This window comes from Planococcus citri, chromosome 3 (genome assembly GCF_950023065.1).
Source record: "Planococcus citri chromosome 3, ihPlaCitr1.1, whole genome shotgun sequence".
Lineage (NCBI taxonomy): Eukaryota > Metazoa > Arthropoda > Insecta > Hemiptera > Pseudococcidae > Planococcus > Planococcus citri.
This window is the reverse complement of record NC_088679.1, coordinates 76614924-76633489: the sequence shown is the minus strand read 5'-3', so window position 1 is coordinate 76633489 and position 18566 is coordinate 76614924. Positions and strand designations below refer to the sequence as shown.

The following is an 18566-nucleotide window of genomic DNA, read 5'->3' as shown; positions in this document are numbered from 1 at the left end:
TTGATTTGTTAATGCTATCTGCATCAGAATGTTGAAAGCTGTTAAAGTTAGTTTCGAAAACTTTATCTAAAGATGTTCTGTATTGGTTTTTTACGTTTTCTGGTATCCTTATGTTTGATTTAGTTAAAATTGCTTTTTTATATCTCCATTTTTCAGTATTAATTTTGCATTTTATCAGTCTGTGGTCAGAGTGAAAGTTAAAGTTATTTTGAATATCAAAGTTTAGAATGATTTCAGAAGCTTGAGGAGCCAAGATGAAGTCAATCTGATTTTTAACCTCCTGATTGGGAGAAACCCATGTCCATCTTCTGTTTATTCTTTTTTTGAAAAATGTATTTACTATCTTAAAACAAAACTCATTACAAAATTCAATTAATCTTTCCCCCCTTTGGTTTCTTTTTCCATACGTATATGGGCCTATAATTGCTTCCTCTTCAGACAGACGATCACCAATTTGACTATTAAAATCCCCAAGAATAATTAGCCGGTTTTTGGCTGTTATTTTATAGTCGTTTATTGTGTCTGCTAGCTCATTATAAAATAAATCTGTTTGATCTTCTTCTGCCTGAGCAGTTGGAGCATAGACTTGAATAAGGGTTAGTGTAGAGTTTCCCTTCGACCAGAATTTTGCCACTGCTATTCTATCCGAGACACCTTTGAATTCAACAAGCTTTTGCTTCATATTTTTTGAAATTAAAAAACCCACACCCTTTTGACCCGATGCATCCCCCTTGTAACAAAATAAATTGTGGTTTTTTGTCTCTAAAATCCTTTCGCCATCTCTTCTAATTTCAGACAAGCCCAGTATGTGGATATTTGAGTTTATAAAAGCATCTTCTAGTTCCCACAATTTGATTTCATCTTTCAAAGTCCTTACGTTCAAACTACCTATCCATATGTGGTTTGTTTTGTTGATTTTTGGCTGAGAGGATGGTCTAAACTGCCCTAGGTGACCAGTCTGTACTGGGCAGTGAGCTGAGAGAGAAGCAAATTTCTATTTCTTTGACGTGTGCCGATTACTACGTAGCTTTCTCTGCACTGTGTTGGACTCATATGAATTCAGATGAATAACTTCAACGTATTGATCCAGCTGATTAACTTCTGTGATTTTTGTTGCACGATCCTCCTCCGTTTTACGAATGAATACGCAGCCATTGAAAGTCCATGTGGCTAGCAGTTTGCCTTCTTTTCGCAGTACTTTGGCTTTCTTGAATATACCGGCAGCCTCCCTTGACAGGTGATCGTTGATAAATATTTTGCTATCGTTTGGGAAACCAAGAACTTCTGCTGATAGTTTTTGCTTTTTTGCCTCTCTGATAAGCTTTACCTTGTATTCATTGCAATTTAATGTAGGTACATACAATCAATTTAAACTTTTTGAAAACATTTCAGTATCAGTTCATTCCGAAAATACATATTTTTCACGAAGAGAAATTATCGATTCTTGATTATTCGTTTGAAGATGAAAAAAAATCAAAACTGTCAAAGGGGACTTTTGAAAATTATGCAAATAACATCACCACCCCCGACATTTTCAAACCCTCAGACAATACTTTACGCAGTATCCGTCACCATTCTTACGCATTCATTCCGGCACTAATGCGAATTACTTCGCGTTCAATCATCTCATTCATTAAGAAACTGATTTAAATAATTCTATTGGAAAAATGTTCGTATTCGAGCGAGGGTAATTTTACATCATAAACACGCGGATGACATAGGTATTTTATTTACCTACTCCATAACTTCATCTCTTCCTCTCATACGAGTTGAATTTTGGTAAAATCTTTCTTCGAAAATTGTAATTATTACACGATGAATAAGTACACGAAGACTGAAGGGAAGAGAAGAGGGAATAAGTTAAGTAAAGGTGGAATATTTCATTCGATGCGTGCATTTTAATTTATGCATACGAGGTGATTAAATTGGATGTGCGTAGGATTTCAGAAAAGTGAACAGGCAACTTATTCTTATAGGCTACGTATTAAGATACAATAGTTGTAGATTGTAGAAAAGATGAATTTGAAAGGGGATTAATTAAAATCTCTTCGGCTATATTATAGGTTAAATTACAAAATTTGCAAAGTTTCGATTATTTTACCTACACGTGGATTCTGTACAGTTTAAAAATTAAGCGATTCTCTTGCAGTTTTTTGGGGAATTGGAAAAAAATTGTACCAAATATGGTGAATTCTTTTCAGGATGTCCACTGTCCAGTCTTTCAAAGAAATGGTTTAACCAGACTTTTTAAGAGCAAACCATGCAGATAATTTTGTCCTTACAAGACCATTTGAGGAAATTTAGCCTATGAGTACCAAAAATATTGAAAATTCTAAAAATTCGCTTAGTTTGATCATTTTTCATCAGCAATCGAAAAACAGATTTTTTATAAAAATAAAATAACTTTTAACCAGAGCTAAGTTTTTATTGCGAAAAATTGTGCAGAAGAGTGTAGGTACTGGACAACCTCAAAGTTTCTTCTTTCCCATACCTCCTAAAGTAGAGTGATTTCGTGAGAAAATAATCCCTTCCATTTTTTATGTGAATTGAAAAAAATCTGCCTGGATCTCCTTGCTCCCTCTCCGCTCCCGTTAAAGAATCCAATTTATCCAAAAAAATTAAACTCTAGTTTACAATAATACTTGAAAAATCAAAATGAAATAAAATTAATCTTTCTAATAAATGTTTATAAACTCTGAGAATGGACAAGGTTCCATTTTTTCCATTGCTGAGGTTAAGGGTGGGGGGGGGGGTCGAACACATTAAATTGTTCTTTTCTGATGAAGATGGACCGAATCAAAAATTAAAATCTTGAAAAAAAAAAGTAAAATATTCATTATCAGTGTCGTTACCTTTTATGAGCGCTAAAAATCAGCAGAAAAAGTGAAAAAATGATATTTCCCCATTCCCCATCATGTCGACTATGGCCCAAAAATCCTGAAAAATTACCCTAAGTGCAACTTTCTATGTTGATATGACAATCAGTGTTGCGGAGCGGAACTGAACCGGAACGAACCGGAACGCTAAACCCCTAACTTTTGGGAGAATTTAGGCGGAGCGGAACGGAACCTGGAGCAACTTTCAAAAAATATACAGGAGCGAAACCGGAATCGAACCGGAATAAAAATTTGGGTTTTTAAAGCTCCGACCTAACAAAATTTTTTGACCTTTAATGAACGATTTGGTCGATTTGCAAGATTATAGTGTGAGCAAAAGGTGTTTTTTTGCTGAAATTTTACCTCAATAAACTTAGAAAATTATAAAAAGACATGGTAAATGACATGAAAAAGACCATTTATACAATGTACTTTTGGAACAAAGCTGCAATGTTCAGCGATCAAAATTCAAATTTCTCATGTGAGAATGTGAGATGGACTTCAAATTTCATTAAATTAAAACGCTCCTAATTCGACCATTTTTTTAAATTTTGGGTATTTCAACATTTTCAACTTCAATTTTTGCTCAGAACATGAAAATTCTGATGTACTTTGAATGCAACCTTCTCTAAAAAAACAAAAAAGAAAAATCGGAGCGGAATGGAACGCTAAACCGGAACGGAACGATATTTTTAAGCGGAGCGGAACGTATAGGAAACCGGAACGGAATCATTTTTTATGCTGGAGCTGAACCCTGAACCTGGAACGAAATTCATTCCGCTCCGCAAGACTGATGACAATGGGCTTCAGCTATCTGAGAGCAAATCTACAGTAGGTAGTTCACTTTTGCTATGTTATAGGGTGCAATAAATTAAAGGATACACCGCTACCTTGCAAAAGCCAAATCACATATCTTGGTCTATGCTTTGACAACAAACTAAACTGGAAAAATCACATCAACCATCTAAGAGAAGCATGTAACAATAGAAAAATCCTATTGAGAAAACTATCCACTATCCAGTTTAACATACGCAGCAGACACTCAATCTCTTCTCAGAAATTTATAGAGCTCCGATTTGCTTAAAATTTGATTATGGATTGCCAACTTACTTACTCATCAGCAAAACAGTCAACACTCAAAGCACTGGAGAAGACTATTCACAACACAGCTCTTCAACTGGCAACTGGAGCCTTCAGAACTACTCTTATACTCTTATTATACGTACAATGGGTTCCACTTAATGCGTTATCAGTTGATAGAGAAATTCGCTTAATGGAATGGCAATTTTGCATGCAAATTTCATTGCTTATTGTAGTGAAAACGAGCAGTAAATCCAGTTAACTGAGGAGAAAGTCATGGATTTTAGCAAAATTTTGCAAAAATTGGGTGAAAATTGAAAACAGGTTGAAGTTAGTGAAAATTGGCAAAAGATGATGACATTTTTATAAAAATTCATAAAAATCTTGAAGCATAATATTAAAACATTAACTGTAACTGAAAAATGGAAACTGTATTAAAAAATGATAAAATTTGAAAATTTGAAATTTTGCAGTTTTTTTCACACTTGAAAAAACGATTTTGGTTATTAGAGTTTTTTGCTTAATAGAGTTAATCTACCATGGTCCCACTGACCAGAACTGTGGGACTGAAATGATTTCAGGATTGGATTCGTTTTGGGATTCTTTCTTCTAAATTTTTAATTCAATTTCAGGATTTGTTTTGGGATTGAAAAAATTGTTTTGGTCCTGGGTTGAATTGGTTTTGGTTTCGGGATTTCCATTTCAACCAATTTTGAGCCCAAATTGACTAATGGACCCAGCAAGGGTCTAAAAAATGGGAGGTCTTGATGTGAAAAATCCAATGGTGTAATTAGTTTAACATTTTAAATGCATATTTAGCTTGATTTGTTGAGTGATTTTTACTATGTATAATCTGAATGATTGAGGATAAATGATGTAAAATGGCCATTTATCAAAATAGAATCGCAAAAAAAAAATTGAAATCACAAAACTGAAACAATTTTGTTTTGGTTCTGGGATTCAGGCCAGGTAGCGCTAGTGTCGCTGTTGGACTTAGAATCTGATGAAAACGAGATATTTGATATTTGACATAAATAAAGTTCAAAGTTTTTCAAAATGATTTGTATTGAAGAAACTTTTGTGTGGATCGATGTGTTCAAATGGACAAAAACAATTAACAAACACACTCAAATTCAACTGAAATTGTATATCAAAACATTCTCTATCATGTTTTCATCCTGATAAAAATCAAAGTCCACTGGTGCGACACTATCGATCCCAGAGGACAGTCTTGCGGAGTGGAATGAATTTCGTTCCAGGTTCAGGGTTCAGCTCCAGCATAAAAAATGATTCTGTTCTGGTTTCTTATATCGTTCCGCTCCGCTTAAAAATATCGTTCCGTTCCAGTTTAGCGTTCCATTCCGCTCCGATTTTTCTTTTTTGTTTTTTTAGAGAAGGTTGCATTCAAAGTACATTGGAATTTTCATGTTCTGAGCAAAAATTGAAGTTGAAAATGTTGAAATACCCAAAATTTAAAAAAATGGTCGAATTAGGAGCGTTTTAATTTAATGAAATTTGAAGTCCATCTCACATTCTCACATGAGAAATTTGAATTTTGATCGCTGAACATTGCAGCTTTGTTCCAAAAGTACATTGTATAAATGGTCTTTTTCATGTCATTTACCATGTCTTTTTATAATTTTCTAAGTTTATTGAGGTAAAATTTCAGCAAAAAACACCTTTTGCTCACACTATAATCTTGCAAATCGACCAAATCGTTCATTAAAAGTCAAAAAATTTTGTTAGGTAGGAGCTTTAAAAACCCAAATTTTTATTCTGGTTCGGTTCCGGTTTTGCTCCTGTATATTTTTTGAAAGTTGCTCCAGGTTCCGTTCCGCTCCGCCTAAATTCTCCCAAAAGTTAGGGGTTTAGCATTCCGGTTCGTTCCGATTCGGTTCCGCTCCGCAACACTGCCAGAGGATGCCCGGCTCAAATTGTATCGGGTTCAAAATTATATCAGTTCCGGGACTTTTTCAGTTTTGGGATCAAGAAAAATAATGATTTTGGTTTTGGGATCAGCTTAGGGATTGGATTTGAATCTGACTTTAATCAGTTCCAGTTTCAGGATCATTTTGGTCCAACAGCTCTGCAACTCACCCATAGTAAGCAGAATCCACTGTATTAGGAAGCATCTGAAATCGTCCCCTCTATATCTACAATCAAAACTCATCCTTTCCAAATTTTTCATGCACCTTAAAACTATTGACTGTCACCCTCTCACCATAGACTCAAAAATTGATCCCAATCTCCCATATGCTTATGACTCATATCTCCATAAAGCCTCTTCCATTTTAAACTCCATTCAGCTATATCCTCTTCCCTCATTCTATCCTCAAAATCCTATAAAAACTAAAAAAAATATTCTCTCATTTGATACATCATTACTTGAACATACTCAACTCAACACTCAAGTCATCAATAACTTTATTGCTCAGTATTGTGCAGATGTCACTATAGTAAGCAAGTGGGAAACTACTAGTGAAAGCTCGAAAATAAATTTCCATGAGATACATCATCAACGCGATAGAGGCAACACCAACATTAGGGTGAGTCAGGTTGCATTTTTTTGGAAATGTTGAAGTCTTACCCGCTTAAAATGTTCATTTTTGGTTCAAATGGAACCCCTTAAATTTTTGTTGAAAAATATTAATATTTAGTGGTGGCGCAAACGTGTTGAATGTTGAGAGATACTAGCGCGCGCAAGCTCAATACTTCCCACGATGGCGCCGCGGGAAACGCAACGAAGCTTGACGGGGTTCATTCGTCGCAACTATAATGAGAGTGGCATCCCCACTACAACTCATCAAGTGATTCCAATTTTTCTTGGATTTTTAAATCAACCACAACAAAGTATTGATTATGATTTTTCGGCTTTAGAATTCATTTGAACCCAAATTGTGGAATTCAGAAATCAAAACATTCCATTTTCACTAATTAACAGCTTTAAAATGAATAATAGTTATAAAACATAAACTGAAAGTGCTGAATCTTATAAAACAGTCATCTTTCAATGTAAATTCATCCTATATCTACATTACACACATTTTTTCCTACAGTTGCTGAGTAGAATAGAATATTACAGCCTCAAATTCATACTTTTTTTTTACTTTTCAAATTTTTCATATTTTCACCTTAAATCAGCAATTTGTAATTGAAAAATTGTTATTGAATCACCATTAATAACATCTTAAGAACCCCACCAAGGACTAGACTTACTTATCATGCATCGTAGAGGGGGTAACGTTTTGTAAGACTGCTTCAATCCAGTGAGGGAACGCAACGCTACGTTCCCCGGCGCGCAACCATGGGAAGTTTTTGCTCGACGCGCTCCTAACTTCTCAACATTCAACTCATCTGCGCCACCAGTAAATATTATTTTTTTTGCTGAAATTTTATATGATGTCTTTTTAGACATAAATGAACGTTTTTAGGGGGTAAGACTTTGAAAAAGTGGAAAAAAAAATTTTCCCATGTAAAGCTGACTCACCCTAACCAACATAAAGGATATGTCAGCCCAAATACCCAATTTGGCATAAGGGTACGCTGTGATTTGTATGCAATACCACCTGGAGCAGTTATACAACTCGATGATGATGATGATAATGATTTCATTTCGTTTTACACCGATGGGTCGATGTGGTATTTCGGTCATTTGTGATAGGGAGGTTTTGCTATTTCCACTTCTGTGCTTGTTCAGTATTCTTTCATGTGAACTACTATGCAAAACTTACATCTTTAAACATGGCAATTGAGAGCAGACTCAACAAAGTTTTGATCTTCACAGATCCACTAAATTCCATCTCTCAACTAAGATCTAAATCTAAGCAACATCCAGTTGCCTCAGAAATCTCATCTCTCCAATGTGACATGGATGTTACCATAGCTTGGATTCTGGCCTACTCAGAATTTTTGGGAAATGAAACAGCAGACTTAGATTTCACCTCCACCAGAAACACCCATCCCTGTGTCTGATGTGATGGAAGCCATATGTTTGCAGTTAATTCCCAGTCAAAGTCACACCACCAACATTCAAGGTTTGCCCAGGAAGCAGGCCGTTGGCTTATGCCGTGTACATACAGGCCATACCCCCTCCTCACCCACTCTCATCTCTTCAAAAAAGAATCCCCCCAACACGCTCTGCATGTCAATTCCAACTCAATATCTCCCACATCTTACTCAGCTGTCAAGACCATACAAATTTAAGAAAGTTACTAAACCTTCCTAAAACTCTACCTGAAATAGATCAAAACCCTTCAGTCTTATTCTCCTTTCTTAAAATCCAACCCCCTTTCATTAATGTAACAGTATAAAATAACTCGTGCCTCTAGCCTTGTAGCTGCACACTGCACAGTGACTAGCCAACAGGTAACAGGTAATATTGATAGGTATCGAAAAATTTGGGTGACTTTTTTCCTATTGTTCTCGAATTAAAATTCCTAAGATTACAAAATACGAGCATTGAATACAATTTTTGTTCTTAAAGGGTCTAAATATTGCGCAAACTGACTAATTTTCATCAAAATTCTACTTCACTGAGCATCGACTCTTTTCCTTTTTTAGAGTTTTTGCGCGAAGCGCGAAAAAACTCTATTGTAATCACTTTTTCATGGTAGTCATCGTAGTCATCGTAGTCATCGTAGTCATCGTAGTTTTCGTCGTCATAAATCTTTTTGTAGATTTGTAAAATGCTAAGCAATATCCATTAAATATATATCGCTACGTTTTTTTTTTTTCTAAATTCCCAATAAAATTCAAAATATTACTGTTGATAATATTGATGATAATGAAGAGCGAAGAAGTATTTAATAATACGTTCTAAGTTCCGAGCAGTTTTCACTTTTTATGGTTATTTTTGAAGGAAATAGCGCATTCTGGAACCATTACAGTACTATGAAAAAAAACAACTTTTGCTGGAGGTTCTAGATCGGCTTTAAAACAGTCGCAATCGATTCGGGAGCTCGATTTTAGTAATTAAACCATATTTCAGATTTTCATCTCGTGGTTTACTATTTTTATGAAAACTTTACCAATAAATAAGCTACATGAATAAGTATTTCAGTGATTTTCAAACAGTTGTCAAACATCAATTCGGAAGCTGAGTGTCGGTAGCATGAACTTTCAGCATGCCAAATTCCACCCTAGTCTTTGAAGATGATACCCGTTTACAAAGTTCCCTTGTAAGCTAATTTTAGGGTGTCAACGCTGATTTATTGTACTAGGTATTACAAATTTTTTATATTCTGAAAAAATCATCATGGTTAAAAAAAGAGCTTGCCTTTCGCTTCCTTCAATTTTGGCCAGAGTGTTCACTTTCCCACCTTTGTTCTGGTCCAACTTTTCCAATTTTACAGATCATTCAAATTTATAAGTACATTATGTAGATAGGGGATGCATAACTTTTTTTCGAACGTCTCAACTGCTAAATTTATCAATTAATCCAGCAATGTGAATTTCTTAAAACTTCACAAATCGAAAATTCGTTTGATTTGACCATTTTTCGTTTAAAAAATTAAAACGCTCTTGTCAAATGTTTTTCAAAACCATATCATTTGTAATTGTACCTAATTAAACGATAACAAATCACCAGAATTTTTCGAAATTGAGCCACGGTGTCCGAGGTACAACGAAGGAAAGCATAAAAATTTAGCTTTAACTCCAGCAACAGCCACAAAGAAACAAAATACGACAGCACAAAGTTCATCAAATAACGGAATAAAGGAGAAACCATTGGAAGATAACATAAGGAAAACAAGTAATCAAATAATAAAAAAACATATATGTCACTAAAAAATGTCACCTAGTATATATTCAAAAATTTTTGATTTTTTTGGATTAATTTAGATTCGATGGATTCGGCACTTTTTTCAAGTATTATTGAAAGTGTGAAAAAAGTTGACGCTGCAGAGCAGCAAAAAAAAATCGAGGAGCTCTTTTCTTTGTTTAAAGAGGTGCCAATACCAAGTTCGATCACGATTTCGTTTCTGCAATTGTTTGAAAAAGTTTACACGAATATAACTGATGCGAAAATGAGAAATAAAATCAAAAGGGGGTTATTTGAGATGAGCATGGCCGAATAATTTATTGTGTATTTTGGAAAGAACTTTAAATCACCTTACGATTCAAATAAAAGAATTTTCTGCAACGAGTTAATTTTTTCAAAAACTGTCTTAAAATGTAATTTTTTACGTTTTTTCTGAAAAAATATGCGAGATAGTTGAAAATGTATACAATAAAACTTTTTCAAAATCAAATTTCTACCTTAAAATTATTTCAACAATTTGGTAAAAATAGCTGCTTCAACGAAGGATGAGAATTATTGTAAAATTGCTTCGGTTGAAGAGTGACTTTTGGATTTTGAAAACATCGTCTACATCAATTTAAATTCAAACTTATCCTGAACTTTATTTTTTTAAATACCTTTTTTTTTTAATGATTCAAGTGAATACATTATACCTCAAACGCAAAAACTCTTTTGTAATCAGCGATTAGCTGATGGCTTGTTTCTCACTGATTTCAACTCTAAAAGTCCGAAAGTCCATTCAAGTTGATGAAAAGGCGGGGAATGAGGGAGACATTCATTAGCGTCCTCAAGTTTAGTTTACCATTGTGCATCTTGAATGTAATCTTACTATATAGCAATGAGTAATATTTCGAGTAATTTAAAATTACTTACTCGTGGGTGTACTTATACTATACTATACAAATAATAACTCCCACATTTCAACTTTTCTAGCGGGGTTATTTTTTAAAAGACCTTTTTAAAGCCTCGTATATTCGCTCATCACCTCCCCCATTCAGCCGTCCACATTCCACAATTATATTTTAAAAGGAATGCAGTCACGCTGTGAGAATATAGCGTTAAAAAATGGTCTATTTCGCGGAGCTTTTGTTTAGCTTTGAAGTTGCAACCACTATGAGACGTGAGACGAAGTAGCAAGAAGCGGTACACGAGAACGAGAATACAAAAAGCACGATGCAAATGAGTAATATAGGTACTAATACCATTTACCCGGCTGCGTCTTACCTACGTAGTAAGGTAATAACGACGATAATTATTATTTATTTATTTTTTCGCTTTAACAAAACATTAGGAAAATGTTCATTAACAATTTGGCGAAATTTATGTCTCGTTTTGCCGCCACAATGAAAAGTCTTCTTTCAACGTTCGACTTTTCTTATTAACGATGAGGCACTGGCACGACGACGAGGGTGAGTTACCACCGAGTAGGTACGTAATTTCACCGCTAAACAAAATATGAGCCTAACAGGTATTTTGATGCTCATCATCGTCATTGTGTTTAGGTAGGTAATGTGTAGGTAGTTGGCAATAAATGCTGGTTCGAGATTACCCACGATTACTCATCTACTCGCTCTCTGTCGACAATGTCGCTGTCGTCTCTCTCTCGTACTTTTGATGCGGTAATAACACGCTCATCGCGACTGACTCGTATATACTTACTCGTCTCGCAGAAAAACGACGACGGCAGAAAATTCTAGCTCAACAATCTGTTTAATTGTAGCATTTAAAATAATGGAGAAATTAACATAGTAGTGATGTAAATTACCATAAAAAAAAAAAAAAAAAACGAAAAACGAAAAACGTCAACCGTTTTTGGAAAATCCGATATACAACGGAATATAAATTAAAACCGCTGCCTCTACTCTGGCGTAGCATCATTATCATTTCGCAGTCGCGAAATTAAACTCATATTCAAGTGAAATTAAAATCAAATTACACGAGTTCGTTATAAAGTAGGTAGCCACCTCTTCTGCATCTATGGGCAAAGAGCGTAAAAACACAAATTTTTCGCTCTTTTCTTCTCCGAGGGGGTTTTCGTGTTTTTAAATGCAAATTAGAGTAAAAATATAGAAAAATAATTCGGGCAACAAGTCTCTCATCTCTTATCGTATTTCATCAAGTTGTTTGATATTTCATTCTGCTGGTCAATGGCTTCTTCTTCGCCTGTAGTTCGTGTTCCTTATTGTAACGGGTGCTTTTGTTGCTGTATAGCATGTATAGTTGAGGGAAATTTATGGCTGGAGCGCTAACGTTGTTGGGGGCGTAATTGGGAGGTGATGGGGGGAGAGGGGGGTTGAATGATTTCGATTAATTGACAGTTGAGAATTTTTAAAGCTGCGATAAAGAGTTTTGGTATACGCCTACGTGTATCTTGTATATATGTACTTTTACAAATTGTGTTAAGTTTTTGTGTAGTTCGTACTTTTACTCGTATATTCGTATTTACGTCGAATCGACTGAATTGGAAATGATTTATTTTTACAGATTATGTTGAAATTCAGATTATTCGGATTGTTAATGGTCGTTACATTCACATCAGCTCAAGACGGTATTGTAGGCAGAAGGGTGCCGAGTTTTATCGGCACCAGAGGTAAAAAGAGTCAAATAGATTACGAAAAAGAAGTACCAGGCTTCGACTTCGATGCATCGTCGTCTTCGTCATTATCGTCGAGTAAGCTCATAGATAACGTGGACGAATTACGATACAATCCCGATAAAAGAACCAGACTCGGATTTCAAGGCACCAGAGGCAAAAAATTATACTCGGATTTTCCGTATAAAAAAAATGTCGGATTTATGGGTAAGTGATATTATAATTAGAGAGTATAATTTTTTTTGTTATTCGAGCTACTTACATATAATAAGTTGGGTATACCTTATACTCGTACCTTATGGCGTGCTGGGATTTTCGATTTCCAGGCACTAGAGGGAAAAAAGACGATATGTACTCGTACCCGAAAATGGACGACCTAGAAGCATACTGGCTTTTAAGGAACGAACTAGCGAAAAGAAAATTCTACGGAATGAGAGGCAAAAAGTTACCTTATTCGTTTAACGTGATGGGAGTGAGGGGTAAAAAAGGTCCATCGAATACCGCATTTATTGGCATGAGAGGTAAAAAAGACGACAGTACCGTTCAGCTCACCAAGGAAGATTACAATTCGGCCGAAAATCTAGCCGCTCTGATATATTTACTGACCACTGATAAAGATTACATGCGACATCATTCGGGAGAGGATTTCGATTTTGAAATATCAGGTTGGTGTACGATGCATAAATAGCCAACAGCTTATTCTCCTGCTTTTGATGTGTGTGTGTTTTTTTTTTTGCCAAAGTTGATGAAGAATGCTGCTTTTTGCCATTATTCGTTACATAATTATTGTTTTTTGATTTGAACTTTGAAATTTTCCTTTTTTGTTTTATACTCTCTCAAAAAATGTCTCGTTGATTGTTCCGTGTAAAAATTGAAAACATCTGATGTAGAAAAAGGTGGAACTCCCCCTCCCCCCTATTGTGAAATTAAATTCTACATTTGTTCTGATTTTTTTTGCCGAAATTTTCGAAAATTTTTAGGTAAGTACCTATATTATTGAAACTTGAAATTTCCCATTTTTTTCACTCTCGCTTTTCGAAAACATATTAGCCAATTTTTCCATTTTTTTGTCATTTTCTATGAAAATTGAGATAAATTTACTTGGAGAAAATTATTAAGTTACTCCTCTTTTCTGTAAAATTGAAATATTTAAAAAAAGTGCTGCTCATATGTCTGGGTTTTTCCAAAATTGCCAAAAGTTTCGCTGCTCATTTTTTTCTGATTACTTAAGTATTGAAGAAGATTTTAATTTTTATGCCATTCTTCAAAATTGAAATTTTTGAAAAAAAATTTCCGCCACCTAAGAATTTTACCGTTGTTATGTTTTTTTTTGGGGGGGGGGGATAAATTGGGGATAAAACTTGACAATTATAATCACATTTTTAGCTACACATTTTTTAAATCTAAAAAATGCAACTTGAAAGAAGTTTCAACTCCTCCCCCTCTTTTCAAAATTGAAGTTTTTTGATTTTTTTTGGGAGAATGCAACTTGAAAAGAGTTTTGACTTTGCCCCTTCTTTCAAAATTGAAATTTTTGGAGAAAACGTAGATAGGTATTACTGAAAGTATTGCTTCTAATCTTGTTTTTTTTTTTTGTAGATATTTTTTTTTTCTTTTTGCAAGATTGTAGACAATTTAATTAAACTTTGGAATTTTTCAAAAAGATTTCTGTGATCTTTTTATTTTTTGTTGTTTTTTTTGGAGGGAGGGGAGGGAGGGAGGGAGGAAGGAAGGAAGGGAGTTCTTTATAAAAATTGGAAAATGTCAACTCTTCCTCGCCTCCCTCGAAATTGAAAGGTTTAATTTTGTTTTGCCAAAATCTGATCCGGAAAGTTTTGTTTTTTTTTTTCATGTTTTGATGACACTTTTCTAGTTTTCCATTTTTTGTGGCTTTTTGTAAAAAATTCATAAAAAATTTAACCCAGAAGAAGCTTTGACTTCTTCTGCATCTCGTCGCTTCTCAAAAGTGAACATTTTTGAAAAAAATCTCTCTCTTGATCCAAAGTCTTCTCTGCTTCTTTTTTTTCTGAACAAATTTGGCTCGGAGTAGTTTCAAGCTCACCCCCCCCCCACCCCCCTTTAAAATTGATTTTTTTGAAAAAATAACTGCTACTACTGAAAGGCTTCTATTTTTTTTGTATAAGACTTGGCAATTTGATCAAACTTTTAAGCAAAAAGTCTACTTTTGTTTTGACTTTTTGCCAAAATTTAACAAAACCTCTCATTTTATTTACAAATTTTTGTAAAAATTAAAAATTTTATATTCTTCAAATAAAATTTTTGTGATTTTTTGTCATTTTTTTCAGTTTTCTATAAACATTTAATTTCAACTCTTCCCTCCCACCCTCCCTCCCTCCCTCAAAATTGAGTTGTTTGAAAGGAAATCCTGCACTTTTGTTCTCTTTTTTTTGGCAAAATTGCCAAAAAGTCCTGTTTTTCCGTCTTTTTTAATAAAACTTCACAGTTTTCCATTTTTTGTAGCTTTTTTATGAAAATTGAAGAATTTTACTCATAGGTTTTAGCTTCTTCTTCATCTCATCGTTTCTAAGGAGCGAAAATATTTGAAAAAAGTCACTCATGTTCTGTTTTTTTTTCCCTGAAATCATCAAACGAAGTTATGTTTTTTTTCCTGAACAAATTTAACCTAGAAAAGTTTCAATCGCCCCTTTCAAAATTAAAAATTCTGAAAAAAATTCTTGTTTTCCTACTGTTTTTTTGGAAGGGGGGGGGGAGATTGTTTTAATTCCTATTATTGTAGTCTTTCGTAAAAATTGAAAAAAAAAAAAATGTGACCTGAAATAAATTTTTAACTTCTCTTTCTCTCACAATCCAAAAAATTGTACTTTTGTTCTACTTTTTGTCTGCCAAAAGTCTTGTTTTCACATCTTTCGATAATACTTTCAAAATTTTCACATTTTTATGCTCTTTTTTCAAAAAAAAAAAAAAAAATGGTTTGTGATTTTTCCTTTTTTTTTTTTTTTTTTGGTAGATTTTTGTGACAATCAACAAAAATTTGACCTAAAAAAAGTTTTAATTTTCCCTGTCACTCTCAAAATTGAAATAGTGGAAAAGCTGCTGCTTTTATTCTGTTTTTAATTTTAACTTTTTTTTTTTGGCAAAAATTGGTTCAACAGACTCCTTTGAAATCGAGATGTTTCAAAAAAGTGCTGTTTTTATGTTTTTTTTTTTTGCAGAAATTGGCAGCAAAGTTTCGATTTTAACCATAGTTTTAATTAAACTTTGAAATTTTTAATTTTTGTTCTCTCCTTTCAAAAAAAATTTGTAATAAATTTTCCATTTTTTGAGGTTTTTTACGTAAAAAGAAATTTGAACAACAGTTTTGCTTTGTTCTGTTTTTCTTTTCTCTTTTTTTTTTTTTGAAAAAATTGGTAGGAAGTTTCGGTGTTTACCATATTATTTGATATTGAGCCTGGAAAGTTTTCATTTTCATTTTCTTCTTTCAAAAAAAATCTCCAATAATTTTCCATTTTTTAATTGCTTTTATCCTGCTTTTTTGCACAAATTGCCAAAAAAACACCTGTTTTTCATCTTTTAAACAAGTTTTCAAGATCTTACATATTTCCGATAATTTCCCCATTTTTGCATCTCTCTTTGAAAATTTAAACAAATCGTCTGCGAGTGCAATGGCAAATTTTGTTAAAGTTTCAAAAAAAGTAAGTAGGTAGTAAAATATTGAAAAAAATCGTGAAAATTTTTTGAGACTGGAATTTTTTGATGAATTGGCAGCGCTGTTTAGATTTTACATTTTGAACCTATTTTCCCCTCATTTCGACGTTGAAATTCAATTTTCAAATTTTAGATTGTTTTCGTCGCTTGTAGATGAATTCTAGTTTCGACTTATCTAATTCTGTTTCGATTCATTTCTTCATAAATTACGAAGATACCTATATTTCATAATATGTTTGTATCAGTGAGGTGAAAATTTGGACCATTTAGTTTTAATTTTGAACCACCAAGTTCTGCAGATCCCTCTCGTTCTATCAAGTTCATTATCACTCGAAAATTCGCGCGAAGTGTGAGAATTTTTTGGGGGATTCGAGTTTAATAATCCAAACAAGACTCGTAGTCAGTAGTCTTTATTTTTCCCTTTTCAAATCAATAGTTTCCGTTGCTAAATTTATGTTTTTTACGCACAAACGTTAAATTTTAAAAAAGACCTGTCTCAAATCGCTTATAAACTATACCTGTATTTTAAAAAATCATTTTATAATAACTTGGCTCGCAATTTTTGCTCCTGTCTTCGAATTTTCTACACGATTACCTACCGGTTCGGCCGTTGATTTATCATAAGAAAACGAACCTCATTTTATTTTTAATTGAAATAAATTAATCGACTCGGTTAAATTACTCTGAGCTATCTGTTGTTTACCCATACCTATTTTATTCGAAACCACCTACAAAATTATCTTGAAATGAATTCTCGGCTCTTTGTAAAGTTTATCAACTTTTACTTCGTCTCTCGTTCGAAAGAAATACGAAAAAAGAAATGAAATCCGATATTAATTAATGTAATATGCTAAACGTTGGCTAGTATTATTTTAATACTTATAAAAATACCAAGACTGTTTTTAAATAAACAACTATAGGTAGTATAGGTAGAGGTATCCATACCATAGATACCTACCTATTATAATAGTGTAACGTGGATTCACGTTTCTCGAAACATTTTATACGAGAATGTTTTTAATCTAAGATAAAAGTTAATTTTAAAAGTTTCACATCGCGTTGATTTAAAGCTTAAAGTTTTGTATCTATTTATCTTTATTTGAGAGAATTATTTTTCGTGTTTTTTCTCGTTCTGTAGATACCTACTCGTACTTCTACTTACGCATTTTGTAGCTTCTTGTTCGGTGTTTTGTTGCATTAATATTATATCGGCGTTATCTTCTCGTTGATTATTTTCATAGTTTTGTGTGAAATTAAATTTTTGTTGCAAATTCATACGTAGATTGGCAATTGCACAAATGGCTTTTTCATTTCAAGCTTTTTTATACACAAACATAGAATGGTAGGTGCTTCAATGATTACCTATTTTGCAAAATAATTTTTGTGTACTCGAGCTGAATATACGAATTTTGAATTTTTTTGTTTATCCATTTTGCAGATATCGATTCGCAATTATCGCAAGATCAACAATTACCAAGCAATGATGTGAATAATGTGTGACGTATGCCACATTGAACGACGACGAGAGTAAACGAAGATCTTCAATTATTATATTGTTTAATTTATTGATTATTTTTAACCCTTTAATGTAGGCGTATAGGTTTAAACAATAAAATTTTAACTGGCAATTTTTCAACGTTTATCATCATGTTATATTTTTTTATAATTATACGATCAAATAATGTAACCTAAAATTTTCCTACATAGTACGTTTTTTTTTCTTTTATCCTTTTACCAAGAAAAAATACCAATAAAACGATTCTTAAAGTTGTTAAATTTTTTTTATCAAATTTGTGTGTTTGTTTGTTTTTTTTTCAATGAAGGTGTTGTTTTCGCAGCGATAAATCGGGGTAATTTATGTATTATCGTGTTCGAGTTGTTAGATATAATGTCACGCGTATAGTTTCCTACTGACCTCATACCAACTTGCGTAATAATATTTAAAATATTTAAAATTGGGTTCCATGTAGAACATTTTCTTGAAATTTTTTCACATATATATATTTTTTTTGTTTCAGTAGGGCTAGGTTGTAAGTACATTTTGTATTGACAGGTGTTGGAAAGCATATAGTTTTAGAGATAACCATTTTAAAAGTAGATTGACCTGTATGTCAAAGTCAATGTCTTGATACTTTATCGGTTTCCTTGTGCGAACCTATTTGTTTAAAATTACCCACCTGTTTGTAATGCTTAAAGTAAAATTCTAGAGCCTATATCGGAGTGAGCATGGGAAGCCAACTCATCGACAGAATTACGGTCGTGGATTTGGGTATTTTTTCCATCGAATAGTACCTACAAAACCTCACTGTACACCCGAATATGATCAATAATAGCTCAATTTTCATTCTTGTAGGATCAATTTTTATGGGAATTTCGATCGCCACATTTTCTTTCACTCTTCTGATCAGAACATCAAATTCAAACTCGCTGAAGAGAGGTCTGGAGATCTATAGATGGGGGGGGGGGCAAGAGTACGCGAAATTTTTTTAAAGGGTTACTTTTTTAGTGACATGTGTTTTCACCCCCCCCT

At 33.5% G+C, this 18566-nt stretch overlaps 1 protein-coding gene across 1 annotated transcript in view; it reads left to right on the top strand.

Moving 5' to 3' along the window:
- Nucleotides 1-17812, top strand: part of LOC135839366 (uncharacterized) — a 120886-nt gene extending 103074 nt beyond the window's left edge. Inside the window, exons 3-5 of the mRNA XM_065355358.1 lie at nucleotides 12241-12556; nucleotides 12676-13014; nucleotides 17475-17812. Coding sequence (XP_065211430.1) covers nucleotides 12244-12556; nucleotides 12676-13014; nucleotides 17475-17536 — 714 coding nt within the window. The 5' untranslated portion in view covers nucleotides 12241-12243 and the 3' untranslated portion in view covers nucleotides 17537-17812. The remainder of the gene's footprint in view (nucleotides 1-12240; nucleotides 12557-12675; nucleotides 13015-17474) is intronic.
- Nucleotides 17813-18566: the final 754 nt, after the last annotated feature.